Source organism: Brachyistius frenatus, unplaced genomic scaffold (assembly GCF_029030835.1).
Source record: "Brachyistius frenatus isolate BFR_SWC_R1_liver_20210118 unplaced genomic scaffold, ASM2903083v1 Contig_11, whole genome shotgun sequence".
In the NCBI taxonomy this organism is placed as follows: Eukaryota; Metazoa; Chordata; class Actinopteri; family Embiotocidae; genus Brachyistius; species Brachyistius frenatus.
Window position 1 is genome coordinate 2,661,138 of NW_027210610.1, and position 24,191 is coordinate 2,685,328.

At 41.4% G+C, this 24,191-nt stretch overlaps 1 protein-coding gene and 1 long non-coding RNA gene across 2 annotated transcripts; both read left to right on the plus strand.

The window, feature by feature from the left end:
• The first annotated feature begins 15,608 nt into the window (after positions 1 to 15,608).
• On the plus strand, positions 15,609 to 16,594 carry LOC138616937 (uncharacterized). Its single transcript, XR_011310630.1, has 2 exons — positions 15,609 to 15,755; positions 16,562 to 16,594. It is a non-coding gene; the product is annotated as an uncharacterized lncRNA (long non-coding RNA).
• A 55-nt stretch (positions 16,595 to 16,649) lies between these two features.
• stub1 (STIP1 homology and U-Box containing protein 1) lies at positions 16,650 to 23,084 on the plus strand. Its single transcript, XM_069691534.1, has 7 exons — positions 16,650 to 16,855; positions 16,974 to 17,172; positions 17,901 to 18,066; positions 18,502 to 18,577; positions 18,692 to 18,748; positions 19,639 to 19,755; positions 21,245 to 23,084. Exons 1-7 carry the CDS (start codon positions 16,742 to 16,744, stop codon positions 21,368 to 21,370), a joined length of 855 nt encoding a protein of 284 aa, XP_069547635.1. The 5' UTR covers positions 16,650 to 16,741; the 3' UTR covers positions 21,371 to 23,084.
• The last annotated feature ends 1,107 nt before the right edge of the window (positions 23,085 to 24,191 follow it).

Genomic DNA, 24,191 nt, shown 5'->3' on the forward strand with positions numbered 1-24,191 from the left:
TGCCATGTGCAACCAGATGACAAACTACACATAACATGTCAATATAATGAGTTTTAGAGGTGCACTGTTAAAGTTAGTGACTGTTCCTTGACTGGGACCAGTTGCCAGGCAACCAGTTGAAACTCTAGTGAGATTCAGGCTTTGAACTGATACCAATGGATATCCATCAATATATCAACAATAATTCATATTGCTTTATAATTATTTCTTTTCCATCAAATATTTATAAATTAAGATCATATTTTATTAATCCCACAGAGGGGGAATGCAGTTGTAACAGCAGCTTAAGGATACAAGTAGAAAAAAGATGAGTACAAAATTTCAAATACACATAATACATAAAATAAAAATAGAATTGAATAAAAATGTTTCGAAAATGTAAAAAAAAAAATGTAAAAAAAAAGGGTCCTAATCTGTATGTCCTGTATGCAGTGAACTCTGATGTGGCAGTACGAGACCCTTTCATCCACCTTGTATCAACATGTTGTATTCATAGGACCTTTGACTACACACAGAAAAGAACCACAGATGACACATCAGTGTGCAGAGCTACAATCAAGCGAAGGTCGGTGTGCGTGCGTGAGCCAACAGACCTGCTCGTCTCTACATCCAGAACAATGCCATCTTTGACTGTAAAGACACACTGCCTGTTTGTCCTCATAGTTTAACCACCGAAGCAGATTCCCGGAGAGTTTCTGCTCTCTGTGTGTCCTCTGCGTTCCCACCAGCCCGCCAATGAGAAGGTCTTCAAACAGTGCCGCCGTACGCACACGAGAGTTTGCGTGCGTGTGTGAGCTCTGTGTATTTACTTGGTGTGCTGTATTCCTCTGCGTGTCGGTATGTCCAAACACAGGGAGGATGTAGTGACAGTGTGCTGTTGGTCGTATTTATGGAGCCTTGACATTGTGTGTAACTTTCTCTCACTGTTTCTTCTCACTGCCTCAGACACAGAGACTCTTCTCATGTTTGAAAAAGGGAGATAAGATTTTTATTTTTTTTCCCCTTTAGAGTTGGCAGGCAGAAATTTTACTGTTGTAAAGGTTGCATTTAAATCCCGCTGGATGCGAATGTGCAACGATGCTGAACATGAACTACAGTTCCTCGTGCAGCAACTAATGTCTCATTTAACAACAACAACAGTAGTTTGCTCGTTGTAGAATACAAAATTTATGCATATTTTGAGGCTTGTTAACATGCTAACAATTTGTATAAATGTATCATTGATTTAATGACTATTTTAACTACATTCCCACCTTTAAACTGTACTGTGTGAGCCCACTGTAGAACATAAAAGCTAAATATGTATCAGGATTTTACACCTGTCTTTATGTAACAGAGCATTGGACTTTACTGGCCATGACAGGGAGTGAACACAACCTGACATGCGCTATGAGAAGGCTGATGGAGTCGGCAGGTATTATATTATTCAGAAACGTTCAGTGTGGCAGCAGTACGCTCCTCAGAACGTCCTTGCTGAAACACTGAAGGACGACCTGATATGAGTTGAGAAGCTGAGATGTCCTTGTTCCCAGACTGCTCTGCAGCTTCCCATGGCACCTCAGTGCTAATCTGGTTGATCTGAAATCACTGCTGTTTGTTTTCCTGCACAGAGTCATCTATCTGCTGGTAATGAGATCTAAGACCTTGTCAGGATACTGTTGATAATCAGCTTACGTTCAGGGAGGCAGAAAATATGCCTTTCACACCGCGGGACTGTGTTAGTTGGAGGTTATTCATGGGAAATCATTTGAAAGTGGCTGTGGAATCTTGGATACATGAATGAGAGAATCCTTGATATAGAAAGCACAATAACATACACTTATTTGTGATGTGGATGGATCCCTCACATATTACAGTTAAGTCTAGTTATCAAGCTGAAAACAGGGCAAGAGAGTCAATACTTTTGTCTAAAAACCAGAGTTTGATAAGTACAACATGTCCCAATGATACGATTTTGCTGTGACCGCTGTTATTATTTATCTATGACAATATTATAGGCTGTAAAATGAACTTGCAACCAGTCTTGAAGGTCTCTAATGATTTTGTTTGACAAGCACAACAGGTCTTATAAAAACTCAGCGTTTCAGATCTGTTATCCGAAAGTAAGTCCCGATAGTGACGTGCGGCGTTTTAGCAAAGGGGTCGACTGAACCCCTCCCACGTGATGAGTCAGTGAGAGCAGTGAAAGCGACATGTTCTCACCTCTCTGTTCAGGTAAGGGGCCGCTGGTCTGCAGTCAGAGTCGAACGGCGGCCGGAGGCTGTGAGAAAAAAAACAGTGTGAGTTGCTCGGAAAAAACTGTTGCTGATATTTACCATGCGAGCCCCCCATGAGAGATGCCTGTGAAAACTGACACCTGCTCTCTCATTGCACTTTCTCAGGATCCTGTTTGTTTGTATGACAGTAAATTTCACATAGTGTGTCTCTCATGTTGGTTGTATAGTGTGTGTGTATGTGAGAGAGAGAGAGAGAGTGTGTGTGTGTGTGTGTGTGTGTGTGTGTGTGTGTGTGTGTGTGTGTGTGTGTGTGTGTGTGTGTGTGTGTGTGTGTGTGTGTGTGTGTGTGTGTGTGTGTGTATATAAAGCCCAGTGGGAAACAGAAGACAAGAGAGTCGTATAGCAGATAAACAGGCAGACGGGGTTGATAGCAAACGCAGCTGGAAACGCACAGAGACACCCTGAGAATGCTCTCTAATGCATTCCTAAACATGTAATAGATCACTTAGCTCCACTGTCACAATCCTCTCATGCGCCCCTTGTGTGCTTTAATCTTCTCCGTCGGGATCCCACATAACGTTTGCATAAAAATACTGCCTGTGTGTTGTTATGTTTATATGAAATTTATATGCTGTCTGTGGTCTCGCAGCCAACAAATCTTCTTTATTTTTGTGTCTTTCTTTCTTTTGCGATTATCATGCACATGTGGACTTCCTTCAGTTTAGCGTACTTTAATCTTTGTATTTCATTCATCATTGTCATGTGTGTCTGTGACAAACTCATTTTTAAAAGTTTGTCTTTTTCTTTATGGCTCAACACTTTTCTTGCAGTCAGCAACGCCAAATATAACCTAATTATAGTGTCTGGGGGGGTCAAAGGTCACAGCTGGGTGCCCTGGGGACCTTTCATTCGCAAAATGGAGGGAAGAGGTTGCATGTGTCTGAAGTCGACCTCGCTCTATCTTTTGTGCCCAAACTTGCAAAGTTCTCTGCCACACTTAAACCTTTGAAGTTTTAGGTCCATCTTTTTTAATAGTTAAACATTTTGACTCCTCAAACTCAATATTTATGCATAATGCACCTTGTGTTAGATAGACAATTTGAAATGAAAGAAAACAGAATCCTCAATAGCAATTAACGAAACAAAACTTTTTGTCTGCAGTGTTTTGAATCTAAAGTATATTCACGAATGTACTTAGATACCTTTTTGTAGCACTTGTTACTACTTGTACTTACCATCCTGTGCCACTACATCTTCAAGGGGAAATATTACAGTTTTAATGCATTGAACAGCTACAATTAGTGGTTACTTTAATATAATTGGTAATCCATTCATGCAATACCAATAAAATAACACCACGGAAGATAATTTTCTGCATAATTAATACAAAAAAACAACGTTTGCAGACATTCTGTTTTTCTGAGCATTTGTTGCTATCCCTTTAGTGTGTCATTTTTTTTCTTATATCATTTAAGTAAAAATAATGTAATGGCGGGGTCATGTCCCTCACAGCAGTTTTGTGGTGATGAAAAGTAATAATCCTTGAAGTCTGATGATTATTGTCTTGTTATCTTGACAAAGAGGCTGGATCTATAGTCCCTTATCTCAATGTAAATGGGTAATGATAGTGTCACTGAACTGAGGCTGACTTTAAACAGGCAGAGCGTCAACAGTGCAGCTAACCTTGATGTCCTTTGCGATGATTCGCACATTCCTCAGTGTTCAAAAGGATTGAATGCTGAAGGACAAACAGGCCAGACTCTTTTTAAGTGGTTCTTCACGCAACGTTGCGACTGTTAATTCTGAAGATTTTACTTTTCGCAGTCAGCGTTTGATTGAAAGCAGCAGGCAAGGATGAAAAAAAAAATCCAAATAAAAACACATTGCAGCCACCGCAGAATGCACAGGAAGTTTCCTGCGGTACGTGAGGTTTGGGGGTAAATTTAGACTACAAAGCATTCGCAGACAGCACCAAGGCTTTTGATTGTAGCAGGACTGAAGTAAACATGTGTCCTGCTCATCTACAAACGCTGCATTGCCCTCATGAGAGCACGGGTGTGTGTGGGCGAGCATGTTGTGATTGCCTGGCATTTATTTGCTAAATTAGGTCTGTCAATGGTTTGGTTTGTCTGTTTTTGGACGGAAACCCACTTTAGTTATTGTCCTTTAGAATACTGCAGCTCCAGCCCCTTTCACTTTACATTTATGACTCTAATTAGCTGCAGTTAACAGAGCATCTCCCAAACCAACTGTTTGTAATCCAGATGAGAGTATTGTAATCAGCAGCCCAGCGGTGCTGCAGCGATGCCTCAGGCCTGGTGAGTTTGATAGGCAGTGTTTTTGGAGTCCAGCTAGGGGTCAGACAGGGGCTCACCGCTGTCTGTCTTGTTCGCTGCTCTCCTACCCCCCACACTTCTTCTAATTGGCTGAATCAGTTTGGAGGGAAACCTAACAAGGAGCAGGATCCCTCCAAAATTAACAATAGGTATAGTGTTTTACATACGTCCACAGGAAAGACAGATGTTGTGGATCACCACATCCACATTTGAATACCTTTATTTGGATACAATAGAGGAACACACAAAGGCGCTATATTTTGGCGGTCAAGGCAGATGCATATTATTAGCAGCCAAGATTAGTCCACTAACTTAAAACTGTTGTAAAAGACTTTTCGTACTTTTGATTCTGTGGATTGTAGATAATTTTATTCCAATAACCATGGCACTTTTAATATAATGCTTATAAATCTCAGAGGGTACAGATGGTCATTCAGTAAGTTACTCTGATCCTGAAAAAAGTTGCACTGCAACATCAGTCCTTCTAAATGTCATCGGCTTTATAACCTAAAGTTTAGGGAACAGCTCAGTTGAGTCACATGTCTATACAGATAATAACGGCCACAAAAAAAAATTTGACTTACAAATATCTAGATAGTTAGGGAATAGTTTGACATTTTGGGCAAATAATTCAAAATCTGAAATGTTTTCTTGCAGAGTACATGTGCATGTTGCTGCCACCCCCCCAAACAAAAAAAACTAATCAGTATCACATTATAATGTGAAAAGCTTATTCAGCAAGATATTTTTCACCTTAAAGCAAAAAAAAAATGTCATGCCATAACACGATATTTTCACGTTATAACGACATCCAAATGTGGCATGTTATTACAAATAAATGTATATTGTCATACCAATATACTATTTATGTTGTTATAATGTGAAATGTTTCACGTTAAAATGTTACAACATGATGAGTTGGTCTCAGGCAGAGGTGATATGTCCCTCAAGCTGATCAATGAGAAATGATGCTTCCTACAGAGGGTCAGACTTATGCTTCCTTCTGTACAGCACCGTGTATTTCATAATCCTTCTTAGTGTATGCACACTTATCACAATATTGCTCAGCAGAATCTCACCATGTCTCATTGTTATGTAATACTGCGCATCAAAAACCCTGCTGTATGACTCAGTAATAATTTCTTGTCCCATTGAGGTGCTTACATTCAATTTTAGGAGATCAGACAATCAAACTTGTAAAATGCTGCAAACTTCCAAACAAAATGATTTGGATGGTCAGTTTTTACTTTTTCTGCCTGACTCCACTCGAGCACCTCCTCCTCATTCTTCTCCTCCTCCTCCTCCTCTTTCTTCTCCTTCTCCTCCTCCCCCTCCTCCTCCCCTGCACTGCATCGAGGTAGGTCATCCTCGGCTGTGCAGAGTATAATTAGACTGCCTACACACACATACACAGACACACATAGAAACTTTAAACTTTAAACTTTAAACCCCCTCAGACAATGGTTTCCTCAGACAAAAGACACATGCCAATACTGTGACCCCCTCGGCTATCTGTCCATGCACGAAACCCCCCACTGTTCATCCCCAAAGCCTCCGCCCTCCTGCATGCTCACACATCAGTGTAATAAGACAGATGAGATTACATTTTTACATATCACGTTTCACATCATATCATAGAAATACTAAAGAGCTTAACAGTTGCTGACTCTCAGCTGTTCCTGCGGAGATTTGAAATCTTGCTGCTGATCAGAATTACGCTCAGCATCGCCTCGATGGATTCAGTTTCAAGTGATAAAGTTGAAAATGTGTTGTATGGTTTCAGAGCTGAATGCTTTGAAGTTTGTAACCAAAGATGGTGCAAAGCTTTATGTCTATTAACACTGAAAATACTGATCTGAAGTTAGTGCTTTCTACTTTACCTTGTACAAATTCAACCTTGTGCATGGACCACTACTTGCAAATATTTTAGTTTGCATTTTAGTTTGATTATTAATTTGAATAAGATGCAAACATCAGAAGATCACAGGTGAAATAGAGACATGGTAATGTAATGATGGTAAATTACTGGATTAAGGCAGCATCTAACAGTAATTGTAAAAGAATGATATGAAGGGATTTAAGAATCTTTCTTTTGGCCTCTGCAGTAATTGGAGAATCTTCACATTTCAGCCCAGAGATGACAATTCAAATCTCTGAAAAGGGACTCAGTGGGACCCTAATGGTGCACCAAATCTGCATCCAGAGCGTCTTTTATCTCCCACCATCTTTCATCAACTCCATTCAGACTCCTTGGTGACCTGCAGCTCATCCCTTTTTCTCTTTTGATCTAACTTTCTTTTTTAAATACCGTTGCACACGACCTGCCCTCCCCTCCCTCAGGCCCTGCACCTCAGTGTCCTCCGACTCATCAACAAACCTGCCTTTTAAAAACATATACATCTGTTGCAAATGAGGTAGTCTTTGTTCAGGAGAAACCCTTGGGACCGCCAAAAATTTGGTGTCTCTTTGGCTCCAGTAAACCCCGGCCCCCCTCTTCTCTCACCCAAACACACACACACACACACACACACACACACACACACACACACACACACACACACACACACACACACACACACACACACACACACACACACACACACACACACACACACACACACACACACACACACACACACACACACCTCTTACTTCAGGGGTATCGTATCACCGATCCCTCAGGGTGTAGTGGTGTGCGAGGCTGGAGGTTCTCATGATAACAGGTGTATTTGAATGTATATAACAGGTGGGGTGAATGCATGTAGAGAAGACTATTTTTTGGGCTTTAACGTTGTTTTTTTATGGGTTTTATTTTAATGAAGTAATGCTAAAGTGTTTCTTCTATGTCACACATCTGATATATATATATCATTTGCATTTTAGATAAAAGATTTGTGGTGTTACTGCCTGTCTAAGTGGTCTCAAACTCCTTTTTTCTGTTTTCAGGAAATTGGGAATCCAGCAAAGCCATAAATATTTATCTCACAGCTCCGTGTGGTTGTTTGGCTTTATTTTCTTCATCTGACCCAAGACCGACGGCCAGTGGAAGCTGATAGAAGAAGGGAAATGAGGAGAGACAAAACAGAGTCTGTCCTCTGACAGAGTGACTCTTCAATAGAGGTAGTTTCTTTCTGCAGCCAACTGTGCAGTGCAGACAAGTGAGAAAGCAAAGGAGCGATCGAAAAGAGGAAAAGGGAACGAGCTGAATAAGTAGAGCATGGAGTATCGTCCTGAATGCATGCACACATTCATGAGCGGGTGCACTCACTCATAGTTTTCCTCTTTATGCCACGCACACACACACACACACACACACACACACACACACGCACGCACGCACGCACGCACACACACACACACACACACACACACACACACACACACACACACAAATGAAAACCTGCATTTCTACACAGTCCTAACTGGAGGATTTTGGGCCTATCTGCACATGTATGCAGGCTAATCAGGGCCTCTCCACAGACAGAAAGCAAAAGGTCAGTCAGGGTGAGATGTTTGTGATGGAAATTTGGACGGCAGGCGTAGAAAAACAAAGCTAGAGACAAGACGCCCCAGAGACGACATACTTTACACATGAGATAACACACATTGAGGAGTTACAAAAAAAAACTTAAAATAGGATCACAAAGGCTTTTTCCATTCATATTCCTGGTAAGGAGCTGCACTGCAGACGCTTTCACGAAAATATAAGACCATAGAAAGGTTGATTTAAATCCGAGAGCTGGTGTAGAAAACCATTTTATTTTGTTATAAAGTCTTCAAGTACAATCTGCATGGACATCTTCATCTTGTTGTGCCTGCACAGCAGAATGAATGACTTTCTATTTGATTTTTATTTAGCTTCACACAATGAATCTTACTCTATTTTCCCAGTTTTCACCAACCAGAAGACACAAACTTCAATACCTGATCCGGGGTGACGGTATGGCCCAATCATTCCTTCATCAGGCCACACAGCTTTAACTGGGCATAGATAGTGTATGGATTGGGGCCACCCAATGGAACCACTGCACATCACTGAAAAAATTTCACAAAGATGGGATTTAATGGCCCTTCGATTGAGCGCTTCTGAAAAGCTAACCTCTGACCCCCAGCCTTGACCCCATGCAACTCCTCCCATCCTCCAGCGTCCAGTGCTTGTCATTGGTCATTTGTCAAACTCCTCACACTGATCTGATTACCGACCAATTTGGGATCTGCCGACTACACACTTCTAAGATCAAGACAAGCTGCTTTTCAGCAACTTTACATGACAACAAATAGCTGGATTGTTACGGGAAGAGTAAAGAGACGAGTATTTGTTCTATTCAGAGAGAGACGGACTAAACTTTAGATAGTTGCTAGCCTTAGTGTCGACTAATGGCTACGCATTCTTCATCTTGTAAAGCACTGATATAAACATTATAACTTTTTAAGAGAGGACACTGCAGTCATCAGAGGTCTACAAAAATAAGGATGATGCAAAAAATAAGAGAAAAATGACCAAATCATTCATCAGATTCATCCAAACTAAACATGTCTCACTTGAATCCCATCCAGATCTAATGATTAACAGTCACCAGACACTGCAAAAATATTCTGTGTTCATCATTCAAGTATTTATATTAGTCCAAACCAGCAGAGTTCATTTTACACTCGAGCACTTCTGAAATGACTCCACGACTCACTGCGTTAACTTTTATTAGGACCCGAGCACCGAAGGTGCGAAAGCCCCATTGTTATTCAAGCGATTATTTTTATTTTTCTCCTCAAAAATAAATGGACTATTTGGAGGCTTTATCATATTCAAAAACTTTTTTTTGAAAGTTTTTACACATCTCTTCCAGCGAAAATTTTTATATTTTAATAGAGTCGCAAGTGGGCGTGGCCAAATGGCTCACTAGCGCCCCCTAAAGAGATGCCCTGGCGGCCACATTTACCTACATGCACGAAATCCGGTGGACATGTGTATCACACCTAGATGTACAAAAAAGTTACATTGCACCATTACGTCACCTTGACAGGAAGTCCGCCATTTTGAATTTAGTTGCCATTTTTGGCGATTCGCACATGTTGTACTTTAACGAACTTCTCCTAGGGATTTTGTCGGACCGACTTGAAATTGAGTCTGTGCCCTCTTAACATGTTTGGAATTAGAAGTTATCATAAGAATTTGTTTTCGTCGATCGGTGTGCCTGTGGCGGCCAAAAAGTAACCCAAATGTCATACTATAGCATATCATCCAAAATATGATATAAAAGTCATACTATAGCACAAAAGTCCCAAAAAGTGACCCAAAAATGATTTTCAGATCACTTTTTGCTGTAGTATGACTTTTTTTTAATTTTTTTTTTCGTAATTTGAATGAACTGCTATAGTATGATTTTTAAAATCAGTCATTACAGAGGGGGGAATTGAACCCCCAAATCTTTTACTGAAACGCAACAGTGCTAACCACTGCACCACCAATCTTCCCAGGAGTTAGACAACATTGTGGCAAATCTTTGGCTCACTCCAACCTATAACTCCACCATCCACAAATATTCATTCAAATGCGACCAAAATTGCCACAGACATTCTTTGGATAGTAGATATACGTGTTTTCAAGGGGGTCTGCAGTGATATTAAATATCTTCCTGTAATGTGTAGTGTATGCAAAACTTTTTCAATTTTTCCAAACATTTTAACTTCACTAAAAATGTAATCACCATCCACAGGCCAAGGTGGAATCTGAACCATTAATAGCAATCTTGGTGAAGTAGAATCTTTTCCCTGTTGAGTTAACCAGACTGTCGGTTGAGTCACTGGAAGCTCTGAGTGAACTCGGTGAAACTCTTTCTCCTGCCGTGATTCATCCTCCGGTGCCGAAGATAGTCCAGCGGTTTACAACGCCGAGCTGGAAAAGACCTCATGAAGACACGGGTTTGATCCCCGCCAAGGTAACACACAAGTTCACGATTTACCCGCCGAGGTAACACACAAGGTTCACGGTTTACCCGCCGAGGTAACAGACAAGGTTCACGGTTTACCCGCCGAGGTAACAGACAAGGTTCACGGTTTACCCGCCGAGGTAACTCACAAGGTTCACGGTTTATCCGCCGAGGTAACAGACAAGGTTCACGGTTTACCCGCCGAGGTAACACAGAAGGTTCATGTTTTACTGAGGGCGAGTCCCCTTAATAAGCCACACGGTTCAGAGAGAGCGAATCCCTCTATGGGTAAGCCACGTGGTTCACGGAGGGCGAGACCTCCTAAGGCGAGTTAAATTTCATATAAATAATGTTATGAATAATTTAGAAAATACTCGGGAAAACCTGATCAGGATGTCAGTATTACAAGTTTTTAAACAAAAAACACCATTTTGGAGAGCTTGTCAAAAATATCAATAAACTTTAAGTGGAAATTGGGCTTTGAAGGTGTGCAGTTACTTAATGCATACATTTAGCTTCGAATTCAACATTGAAATAAATATAGAGTTTCATTATTTTTGTCTTCTCATATCTAAGTTGCTCTAGAATCTTCTCTAAATGGCTCTCAGTCACATGTAACAAACGCCTTCTCCTAATTTGCCCTGAAGGACTATGAGATTACACACACATTAACACACAGACACACACACACACAACCCCCAAAACAAACCTGTCTGGCCAGCACACACACACACACACACACACACACACACACACACACACACACACACACACACACACACACACACACACACACACACACACACACACACACACACACACACACACACACACACACACAATTAGCCCATAGCTCATTATGTCTGCTTGAGCTCCTTTGAATTGTGTTGGTGAGGGTTGGAGGGGGGCTGGGTGTGGTTGGGGGCTGGTGGAGTTTGGTGACCCTGGAGAGCCTGACCTGAGGGGACATTTGAAGAGTTAAGGGGGTAGGAGGGGGAGGGGGTGGCAGCACAGTGGGGTAGGGGGTGGGTTGGATGGGGGGGGGACTTCTTGGTTCCCCTTGCTGGTCGTCTTCTCTCCTGTGAAGAACCCCATTCATTTTCTAAAGTGAAAAACACACTGATTATTGATCACCAGTAAATTGCACAAGCTTTACCTGAGCAGCTGCTTGAATTGATAATGTGATGATATACAAGTAAAATAAAGCTCCTCATAAATATTTTTTAAAACTCAATCTTGTCTGTTGCAGGCGGCAGTTAACAACAATCATTAAACAAATATTGTTTCCATCTGGAGGTAGCTGTCCGTTGTATTAATGGCTAACCTTGCTTTATGTATAGAAATGCCATGCTGACGGAGGGAAGGACTCATTTCCCTCCACATCCCCGACGTTGTCAGGCACAGGGGGTTTGAATTCCCTCCAAAATTTCCAGCCTATTGTAGCACTGCCACTTATACAAGCTACTCAGCAGCTGCCTCCATCCACAGCCACCTCACATCAATCCACGGTGCTGTGTGGGTGTTTTGGGAAGCGGGGGTGTTTCAGCCAGTCAGCTGTTAACCCCCGAGGGTATAGAACATTTTTGGACTCACACTGAAAGTTTCAAAAACAAACTCTTTGATTTCAGTTTACTCAAGCTGTTTAGGTATTGACGATGTGGAGAAAGACTGAAGATTAATGAGAAAAAGGAAGATCCATCTATTGCATAAAGTTACAAGGTGTAAAATATGTGTGTAATTTTAGCTGTTGCTAATGAGGATGTTGTGAGCACAAGATTTTGTTTATTTGCATTGTAATATCCAAGTTTTTTACTTTACAATTAATGAGCACTGAAGATTTAACTTCCCTCAACAACACACATTTTGTTGGCTCCCTGTATGAGTGTATTTTTGCAAGGTCTGAAAAGCAGATTTTTTTTCTTCTGTGCAAAATATATCGTAGCTGGGTATTCTATGCTTGAGCCTGAAATGTGACAACATGTCTGTGATTGGTTCGCTTGGTTGCACTGCATTTCTTCATTGATGTTTGGACGAGTACAGAATTTTTGTAATAAATTATTGCACCGTATTAAATCGTAAACCCTGCATCACGATACGTATCTTATCTCGAGATTCTTTTGATGTCATCTTTCTTTTCTGCGTTGCAGTAATTTCAGTAAAGTTAAAGTTATTAAATATTTATGAGGTGCAACTCCAACACGATCCGCTCAGTCTCAGTTACCATCGTCTGAAGTGCACAAAGAAACCTCGCCGCCAACTAGTGTTTTGATCTAGTAAGTACAAGTATAGACGCTCGGGATGGCATACAGTCTGCGCAAGAGTATAAGTGCAACTTTAAATCAGGCTTTAAGGCATTGGATTCATCCTTTAGGAGGTCCGATGAGTTGTTCCAACTCCCTCCCTCTGTCAGGAAGTTTAATCAGGGCCGTGGAGGTGTGTGGATGACCTTTAACCTCTCGGGCATCGCTGGCTTTTTTTTCCTACTTGCCTTTAGGACACCGTCAGGATATCCCTCATTTAACTCCTAACCTAAGGAGTCAACTTTTGCAGTCAGCGGTTTGGGGTTACGACATGGACACATAAAGACACATTTACACATTCTTTTTACATGATTAACAAACTAAATTAGTTAAGTCAAATAGTTAAATTTAGTTGCAGCTCTGAATACTTCATGGTCCTTAAAGTTGTAGTTTGTGTCGGTGTTTTGCCCGAGTAGCGGATGAAAGGGCTGATTAGGTGGATGTAAAGAGGGAAATTGTGATTGACGGCTCTGTGTGTGTGTGTGTGTGTGTGTGTGTGTGTGTGTGTGTGTGTGTGTGTGTGTGTGTGTGTGTGTGTGTGTGTGTGTGTGTGTGTGTGTGTGTGTGTGTGTCTGAATAAGTAGTTTTCTTTGGTGTCACAGTGAGATGGTTAATTACAGAATGCAGACAGGCGTATATGTTTGAATGTGAATTGGGTAAATAAAGGAGTTTATAAAAGAAATTGTTTGCAAATATTTTTTGGAATAATATGCCCTGACACGAATGACATTACACTTCCTTTTCCCTGCATCCTTCTTCTTGTTAAGATAGTGGAACTATTCTTCCACTGTTGCATTCAGACCCACTTGAACAAACTGCTTTAAGTCTATGAGGCTTTCCCCTTCTCAAAATGAGCAAACCCACCAAACAAAGGGCCACCACTGTGAATAAATACTGCTTTTGTTTTACCCATTTGAACCTGAGGTTTCCCTTAACGCTGAGGAGAGTGTGTTCACCCTTTCTCTCTTTTCAGGCGCTTTTGGCGCTAAACAGCGGAGGACACTGCCAAATAGGAAAACGACTACACAGGCAGAAAGAAAGACCAGACTCAATCAGGAAGTGGCAGCTTTTCAGCTGTGCCAGAGGAGCCAGGCAACTTCCTGGTGTCGTTGCCAAGGTGACTGGAAGCTCAGCCAGCTGGTGCAAGTGGGCAGCCGTTGGGTTTGATGGTGGGGGATGGCGGTTGGGATACTGGACAAGAAGAGCAGTTTAAATGTAAGCAGTGGGTACTTCAAATATAATATGCACCACAATATGAGCGTATGTTTCTACTCTGTTTCTATTTTACAAAACAGGCGTCTAATCCCTCCAATAACTCAGTTTTGATCACACATTATTTGGCTGTACAATTTTGCGCAGAAATTATTCAAGATTTAAGTGGATACTGTAGGGCCTTATTCAGGAATAATCCTTTAAATTACGAGCAAAAGAAGCCATCTGATGGAAAGAAGATTCTGGCATATGCTAAGTAAATTTACAGTTTATTCATACCTATAATGAAAAATTGTATAATATTAACTAACACCTGTTGAGATTTCCATGATGGATATGTGACAATCAACTTGTATGATGTCTCCATTTGTAATAATGTGTTTTTCTTTTGGAACATACAGAGTTATAATTGTGTGCACAAACTTTTGTTTGTGTCAATATACTGCAAGGTCTGGGTGCACACAGAGCAGGACTTACAGTAAAACTGAGGAACAGGCTGTTATTGTGCATTTATGGGGACAAAAGCTAGCACAAAAACATTATAAAGAAGAGATTTTCTTTTGCTAAAATGAGTATTTAGATGATAATATTTTCTCTACCAAACATACCGTGCAGAGAAAATTCTCAGTACGCAAAATTAAGTTACAAATCCAATTCTATAAATCTTTATTTCAACTGCGCGGTTATTTTGTAAGATGTCGAGGTGTTTTTAATATGGTGTCCATCCCATTTAAATCAACGAGGGAGGACTTTTGTGTTCTTGTGACCGACAGATTAGTTGGTTAGACGGGTGTTCTGGGGGATCAGGGGACCAGACTGACGGAGATAGGTAAACACAGCTGGGGCCACACAGCGCTGGTGGGTCTGAAGCTCAACGGCCCCCTTCACACATTTATCAGTGTGTTTGCTCAGGGGATGTGTCCTAATCTTCACACATTGAACTGTGTGTGGCGCCTTCACAGGGGCCTAACAGGCTGGGATGAAAGTGGCCCTGTCCATAATCACGGCCTTGCACTGCTGGACCTCGTCTATAGATGGCTCTGTGGGTGGGACGTCTCAAGATAATATACTAAATTCTTGATCATAATCTGAGCCTGACACAGATTTTTGCATTCTTAGTTATCAATCATAGGTTTAAAGGGCTACATTAATTTGAGGGTACATTTATATTCAGGGTTTTGTTTGTTTATTCGGATGCTTGGATCGTCTTGTGCTGCAAAAAGTTTCAGCGCACTTGTGTCAGTTTTGAGGTTTGAACCCTTTTTACATACAATCTATGGTTTGAACCAACTATTATTGTGGGGCGCCATCTGTCGGCAGCAGTTTGACAGTCTAAGCAGCAATCTGAGTTTGCAAATCGTTTGTTTGGGGGGGGATGTTGCATTAAATCTGTTATTAAACGAAAGTTTTTTTTTTTTTTATTTAACTTTCGTTATGTACTAATTCAAAACGTATTGTCTTCAAGTGTCCTCCCAGGACGGAGAGGATTTCCTTATTGCGATTATTGGGGCGTCAAACCGACACCCCACCCCCCCCCCCCTCTCTCCCCCCCTCCCCGCCCAGAAAAATAAACTTCCCTTTCGGCTTCCGTCGCGTAAAAAAAAAAAAAAAAAAAAAGAAAAAAAAAGCGCTTGACGTCAGCATAACAACAACCTGTCATGACAGCTCCTATGAGAACAAAATTAATCGATTAAGATTTATTTTTTTTATACATCAAATTATATCAGTTCTGTCTCCACATGGATGCCGGGGTCCTAATATAAGGTAAGGACTATGAACCCGAGTGTCCGAAGGAACCTCGGTCTCACATGGAAATACTAATGGAGGAAAACGAGCTAACATCAGTTAGCATTAGCTTATCTCTGTTTCCCTGAGGTTGCCAAGCGGTGTTGTGGTTAAATGTTATTAAATGTCCCGAGAGGAGACGGGGCCAAACATAAAATAATAATAGTAATAGCTTTAGTTCCAACACGCCGATTTGTTTTTGTTGAACTGCTGTTTAAACGAGTCCATTTATTGTGTTTTTCCTCACCGGCGTTAAACCGACAACACGGCGCGGCTGCGTTAGCTTAGCTGAGCTAGCGTAGCGCCGATATGTTGTCTTTTCGCCACGTTGTCCCTCCCCGGTGTCCCTCCTCGGTGTCCCTCCCCGGTGTCCCTCCCCGGTGTCTGAGCGCACCGCCTGAGAGAGCTGCGGCTCGAATACCAGCGCGTAAAGCAAACGTTATAATCTGTTAATGTCACTTGTTTGTGACGTATAATCGGCGGTCGTGTTTTTTTGTTGTTGTTGTTGTTGTTTTTTTTGTTTTTTTTAAAGCTAAACGCCTTTTGCTCCGGACCTCGGGTGTGTCCTGATGTCTGGACACCCAGCTGTGCTGCTCGTTTAGTTCCCGCCGGTGTCCGTCGTGTGAATAGTTAATCCGCCGGTCCGGTCACCTCGATGTACTTTTATTTGATTTCTTTCTTTCACCGTGTGCACGATCGGCGGGTTTGAGTGTCTCGCCGGAGGAGACGCATTGCAGTGAACGTTTCCTTAAACTTTTACAATCACCGTGTTTTCTCTCATCCAGTGCTGCGAGATAAAGAAGAAGAAGAAGAAAAAGGACGGACAGGAGGGTGGTGGTGGTGGTGGTGGTGGTGGTGGTGGGTGGGGTGGGGGCATTCCTGAACCTGTCAACGAGCCAGCCGAAGAAACGGGGAACAGGATAGGGAAGCAGGGCGAGGCGGGCCCCGCGGAGCCGGTGGAGAAGATGGCCGGCAGCCCGGAGAAGAGCTCCACCGCGCAGGAGCTGAAGGAGCAGGGGAACCGGCTGTTCCTCTGCCGCAAGTACCAGGAGGCTGCTACCTGCTACAGCAAAGCGATTGTGAGCAGCTGTCATTGTTGGGGGGGAGGGGGGATGGAGTGGGAAGAGCTTTGATGCGTTGATGTGACGTGTGTGCGTGTTGTTTTGTTTCGTTTGGCGTGTCCCGTCCCCCCCCCAGAACCGTAATCCGTCCGTGGCGGTGTACTACACCAACAGAGCTCTCTGCCATGTGAAGCTGCAGCAGCATGACAAGGCTCTGGCGGACTGTAAGCACGCTTTGGAGCTGGACAGTCAGTCCGTTAAGGCCCACTTCTTCTTGGGCCAGTGTCACCTGGAGCTGGAGAACTACGATGAGGCCATCGGCAACCTGCAGAAAGGTCAGGACAAACAAACAAATAAAATGGTGTAAATGTTGCATCATTTTGTTGCAGTGCTTAATCGCGGTTTGATTATATATTGCAGAAGACACTCGTGTATTTCCTCATTTATGTCTTAAGTTCTTTTTTTTTTTTTTTTTAACTGTCATTGCACTGTCCTTGTTCTCAGTCAAAGTGCTGACCCTGGAATCTGCTGTAAATCCGTTATGTTTGTGATAATCAAATGAGTAAAACGTCTGCTCTGAAATAAGCCCTTCTGCCCTGAGGTTCTTTGTGGGCACACCATGTGTTTGCATAGATTTTCTATAATGAAATTGTTGACTTATCTTTTGTGGAACAAGACATGTCAGAAGGAAAGAAAGCTTATAGTCCGCCTCTGCTCTAAAATTTGCTTTGGTCAGAGTGACTTCTCTTACATGTTTGACCTTCATTGTGCAGAATTATTTGCAGCTACAAGACTTCAAATTCTTCTGTTTCTCTGCGATCACCTAAACTCTGAGTGAAGAGATTTCACCAAATAACATAATATCTTATCCAACGGTTAGATGTTTGAAATGAAAAATATTTGCATATTTACAGATTCTAATGGCTGAGCTGAATCTGTAGCCTGGTCAACGTAATAATTAATATTTTTGAACCTACCGGGAGGGGATCTTTAATGAATCAGTTTAACAGCAAACCAGTCACTGTAGTAATGTGTGTATGTGTTTGCATTATTTATTTTACAGCTTATAACCTGGCAAAAGAACAAAGGCTGAACTTTGGAGATGACATCCCCAGCGCTCTACGCATCGCCAAGAAGAAACGCTGGAACAGCATCGAGGAGAAGCGCATCAACCAGGAGAACGAGTTACATGCTTACTTGACCAAACTCATACTGGCTGAGAAGGAGAGGTGAGGCAACATGCTTGTTTGTACAGTAACGATGCAAAACGGTGAAATGAGTCTGTAATGGTAAACGGTCTCCACTTGTGTAGCGCGTTATCACCTTGTAGGTCTCAACGCGCTTTTTACACTGTTTTCCATTCACACACACGTTAAACTGAGCCGCCGTGCAAGATGCTCACCATCAGCAGCACATTCACACACCGGTGGTACGCCACGGGGAGCGACCTGGGGTTCAGTGTCTTGCCCGAGGACACTTAGGCACGTGGACAGGAGGAGCCGGGGATCGAACCACCAACCTTCTGATTGGTGGGCGACCCGCTCTACCGTCTGAGCCACAGTTCATGCGTTTCCTTCTTTTTCAACTGTGTCATCGCCCTGTCGTGTCGATGTCGTTTTACTTTGGATGGAGAGATGATTCATCATACGTTTGTATTTTTGCAGAGAACTAGAAGAGTACAAAGAAAAACAGGATGACAATCAAAACGGAGGCGATGCTGCTAAGATTGCATCAAAACATGTACGCTTTTACACTCGTGTTGAATTCATTCAGTTGTTGCACTTCAATTTGAAAATTCATGTACTGAATGTAATTTATTATGTCTGCCTATTTTGGTAATGTGACCTTCTTAAGGACAAGTATCTAATGGACATGGATGAGCTCTTCTCTCAAGTGGATGAGAAAAGAAAAGTGAGTCTTGAAATTGATTATTACTACTTATTGATTGTGTTACACTGTAAGTGAAATTATCCACACACACACACACACGTGGGAGAAAAAGCAGGAAACATCCTTGATCACTGACAAATCCAACACGCAGACACACACAGATCACGTTCAGTCACATTGATGCACCTTAATTAACAGAACACACCTAGCTCACGTCGTCTCTTTTAATTGTTGACATAGCAACGACAGAAATAGACTCACACACACACTTTCAGATTTGAGCACAGACGTGTCGTATTTATTGAGAGTACATTCTGCATTGCTGCGTGGCTGCATATGTGATCGCATCTGTTAAAACTGCAGCTACACTGAAGACAAACACTGACATTTTTTTTCATTTTTGGCCCAAGCTGTTCCCATGGTAACAGTCAGTGTTTGTTTGCCAGACATTGCTGTTGTTGACTTGACTGAGGTAATTGTTGTGTAATTGTCAGTTGAAATGACACCTTGCTGTCTGCCAGCAGGGTGCTTCTCTTGTGTTTGTTTGTGTCGGGAGGTGTTCAGTTTGGAGCTCCGTGATCCTGATCAAAGTTCATACAAACATAGTTTTTACTCCTTGATTAGTATTATTGGGATGATTTTTTTTAATTTTTTTTTAATCAATAACACTCGTGCTTTTGTACAATGTTTAATATAAAACTGGCTTCTGTGGAAAAAGAACACATTAGTGTGGATATGATTGTGAAGCATCAGTTTGTCGTTATACTGTACTAAAGCCTGTGAGACTGGAGAGGACCGTGTTTAAAACTATATCAGTGTTTTGGTTGTAGGTAAAGTGTATTCATGAATCTCCCTGTTAGATCAGAGTGACTCTTGCTCTGCTGTTTGTTTGTTTTTTTCGGTCCCACCAGAAGCGGGAAATCCCAGATTACCTTTGTGGGAAGATCAGTTTCGAGTTGATGAGGGAGCCCTGCATCACACCCAGTGGAATCACCTACGACCGCAAGGACATCGAAGAACACCTCCAGGTAAAATGGCTGTTACCTGCATGTTCTGAGAATGTACTTTTTCTTTTTCTTATTTCCACTGATTTAGTTATTTGTTACTGTGAAGCTCATGTAATGTGGGCACACAATACTCAGAAATGCCTTGGCATGTTGAGGAAATGAGTTGCGGCCAAATAAATCAGTGAAGAAAACTCAGCAAAAAAAACATAACCGCGACAATTTAAGCAAGAAATGTTGCATTGAAACTTGTTTACTTTGGCTAACGGTGCCGCTGGTAAACGAATCCAGATTTCCCTCAGTGTCTCGTACAAAATGCAAAATATGTTCATGTCTGCTGGATGATGTTGTATTTACTGCGTGGAGTAAATTCTAAGTGGTGCGTTTAGGCTGCGTCTTCCTCAGGTTCATTAAAAAAAAAAAAAAAAAAAAAAAACTCTTGTGAGGACAAAAATTATGGCCATAAGGATTTGAGTCTAATAAGCAACCGAAAAAAAAACTATTTTTGAAATTTTATTACAACTCAATGGTGAAATTTAAATACCACTGACTTTGTGTAGTCGTACTGAGGGATGTTACGATATCAGATTCATTTTATGACCAGGAGAATTCACAATAATGATATTATTGCAATATCTCTAGAAAGTTTAGCAATAATAATAATTTTAATTTTATGTTTTTATTTTATGTTTTGTCTCTTTGTTGGGGGGCAAATTACACTGAAAATACAATCCTACAGGATGTTGTGATCTTTGCTATTTTCTTTACATTATTTAACACTTTTTTTTGGCCAAGTGATGATTTATCCGAACATGGTCTAGACATGTCTTCTATTCTTTTCTTGTCCATGTGCTGGATTCTTTACAATGTTATCATATACGTGTTATTAACATCATATCAATATATCACTTTTAAAATATCACAGTCAATACCGGCATATCGTGACGCCCCTAGTCTGACTGCCCCTCTTTGAGGATTTCAGTAGTCAGATACACTAATACAATACACTACTTTAAAAACGATATTTTCAGTTTACATGTGTAACCAAGTGTAGTATAATTTAGTCACAAAGATTTTTCTTTAAATATTAATATTACTTTAATTTTCAATCCTAAAAGATGATCGCTTAGGCCACATAAACTCAGACAGATGGTTGTCAAAGTAAAATATTACAACAGTTTATTCAGTGGTATTTAAATTTTCAATAATTACAAATTTGGTAATGCTTAAATTTCAAGATTAGATATTTAGTTACTGATAGGAGTCCAATCTTTACAGCCCTTTTTTTTTTTTTTTTTTTTCCTTTTCAGTCCATATAATAATTTGTTTAAAAGCCGTGGTTCACCTCCAACTTGTGGAGGGTAAATTCAAATGAACACTATCAATATACATTTCTGCTGAATCAGTCCACAGAATATACTCTATTAATATATTACAGGTGTGGTGGTACCCAAGTACATCAAATATGACTTGCAGCTGATAAACTCGAGTATTTAACCGTCTCCCTTTGCAGCGAGTTGGTCATTTTGACCCGGTTACCAGGAGTCCCCTGACCCAGGATCAGCTGATCCCCAACCTGGCTATGAAGGAAGTGATCGATGCCTTTATCCAGGAGAATGGCTGGGTAGAAGACTACTGAGAAGACGACGCCTATTTCTCCTTCACGTCCCCCTTCTCCTCCCCCTTCCCCCCCCCACTCCCCCTCCCCCACCCCGTCAACATGAAGCCTGGACAACATGAGACTATAGAGAACAGATCACCCCTTGCCTGGGTAAGTACTGTACACGGGCGGGAAACGCCTCACTCCGGACCACCAAAAGGGAGCCACGTATCTTGCTCTGCCTCCTCCCCACATTTTATCTTTGCTGTAAAAGGTCCCGCTCCAGCTCGCCGAGGCTCCGTGTTCATGTCCTGCTGCTCCCTTTAAAAAAAAAAAACCAACAACAACAACAACAACAAAAAAAACTTCTCTTTCTGGTCTTTCTCTCGTCTTCTTCTCTGTCCTGCTGTTCCCGGTCTTTAAAGCCGGACTCCTTTCTCTACTCTAAATAGGGGGCCGCGTTCTCAGGTCTCTCTTGCACCCTCCATACTTTATCTCTCTCTTTCTCTCAGTGCCACAGTCCTTGGAAAGCATCAGCATTGCAATCCAGTGTTTTACATCTACCACCAATAAAAAAAAAGAAATAAACAAAATACACACTTTGGTGGCAGAATCCATGAAGACATTTGCCTATAATTTGGCATTTACTCCAGTATTTTGTAGTCAGTTTTTCATTAGAGCATTTGCCCACCTCCTAATGTACATTTGAAGAAGTGGAAATGCAAATGCCAAAAAAAAAAAAAAGAGAAGAAAAGCTGTTTAAAATAAGGTTGACTTGTTTGTATGCAAGTTTTACATGATGATAACTCATAAGGGGAACAAGTCCCTTTTCTGCCCCCTGGTGGCACTTCATACATACCCAACCATGTCACCATACTGCCCAATATTTAGTTGTCTTTTTTCCTTTGCATATCAATCACACCCCATTACAGACAATTGAGATGATTTGAATGTATGCATAATGTATAGTTTAGGTTTAGAGTCGACCTTCAGTAATTCAAGATGTTTTTTTTTTTTTTTTTTTATCAGCACATTGGAAGGTTTTAATGAGAAGCCATGAACTGGGAATAGATACAACATTTCACACTGCTGGATATGAAATCAAAATGTTTAAATGTTTGACAAAGATGTGCTCAGACGTTGTGTTTGGCTCGTGCCGTTTGCCTGGAACGACCGTGGACTCTCACACAAAGCATGAAGTGAATCTTCTTCTCCTTTTGCTGTTAATTTCACGCACCTTCTCCTCAGCGTCACGCGCAGGAAGAAAACTGTTGCAGCAGCTTGTGTAGAACAATCGTCTAAGTTGAGTCCTCTCGCGTGAATCTTTTGAGGCTCACTGGCATCACTGCGCCGACCTCTGCGACAGAAATGCTGGAAGAGTTACGACTATCCTGTCTCATCCGTACCTCGGTCTCTCTGTGAAGCCCCTTTTCAGTTCGCCGCTGTTAGTTTACAGGTTTTTCAGCTGAATGTGTCCGTGGTGAATTCGGCCTGTCGGTGGTTCGTGTCTGGGCTCAGGCAGTGTACATAATTTGCTGGTGTATTTCAGATTTTATTTCTTGACAACATAGGGTTCTTTTTTTCTTTTTTTTTTTTTTCTTGAGAAATCCTAGAGCTTGAGAAACTGTATTAAATGTAGATATGTTGATAACATAAATGCCTGATTCCGTTTTCATTTGTCCCCATTAAACCGTGAACTTTGTGTTTGTTTGTTTGTGGTGTTTCTGACACATTAAAGAGATACCAAGTGTGACTGCAACTCTGCTGTTTATTAGACATCCATTGAATTAACGGGTTTCCAACATGGAAATAATATAATTACGCGGAAAATTACAGCGCTGCAGTACAATCGATGACATGAGCCCTATAATTAATGCTGATGTGGTGAAGCAGGCGATTGTTAGTTTAGAATCTACAGCGTACGACTCCACTCTAATTCTGACAGACTAGTTTACATACAAAATGTTACATTACCTGTTTTGAGTCAGTGGCGGTGTAGGTTTAACACGGTCAGATCTGCATTCTACCAGATATGAGCTGTTTGACAGCAGTGTGGTGGTCCAGTGATTAGCACTCTTACCTCCCAGGAAGAAGGTTCTGCGTTCGAAAGCTCGCCTGACGGGGGTCCTTTCAGTGTTGAGCTTACATTTCCCTCCCAAGGGGTTTTCTTCGGGCGCTCTGGCATTCCTCCCTCCATCTAAAGAAAGCATGAAAGTTCGGTTAATCGGTGATTCTGAATTGCCTGTGAAATTGTTGTCTGTCTTTCTGTGTCGGGATGTACCCCGTCTTCCTTCAAAGTCAGCTGGTATTTTGGGACAGTGTCAAAACCACTGCCATTACTCTCAGTGGTTGCACTCGTTCAGGCAATGCTGAAATATTAGCTGATTGTTCAATTGGAAAATCAATGACAGAATTATTAATATTGATCTAAAAATTCAGTAATGCGGGAGCATCAGTGGAAAACTTTAAGGTTGAACGTTTTATGCTTAATGCAGTTGTTTTTGTATTATTTGATCCACTCTTTTTTTTACTATGCCACTGCTAGAAACATATTGCACTGATAGATGAGGTTAGGTTGTATACACAAAATTGTCTTCCTTGAACTGAACATGTTTAAAGCCAAATGGTCTCACAAAATAATAAACTGGTTGTATGGATTTAAAGCTGGAAGACACAGTCCCTGCTCACTCTGTAAAGGATGATCTTATAAGAACTGTTCCTTCAGTAGAAAGCAAAAGTTCAGTGAAAATTGTTCCCATTGATTAATGCGGCTGAGTTTTTTTTTTTTTTTTTTAAAAAAAAAATTGGCACTAAATATTAGAGCTTCATCAATAATCTCAGCAACAGAGATTCTCTCTTT

Excerpts from the sequence above, each read along its gene's own strand:
- stub1 (XM_069691534.1), top strand. The coding sequence starts at position 16,742 with ATGGCCGGCAGCCCGGAGAAGAGCTCCACCGCGCAGGAGCTGAAGGAG. Across the intron at positions 18,749-19,638 it reads AAGTGGATGAGAAAAGAAAA|AAGCGGGAAATCCCAGATTA; the intron begins GTGAGTCTTGAA and ends CGGTCCCACCAG. Across the intron at positions 19,756-21,244 it reads ACATCGAAGAACACCTCCAG|CGAGTTGGTCATTTTGACCC; the intron begins GTAAAATGGCTG and ends CTCCCTTTGCAG.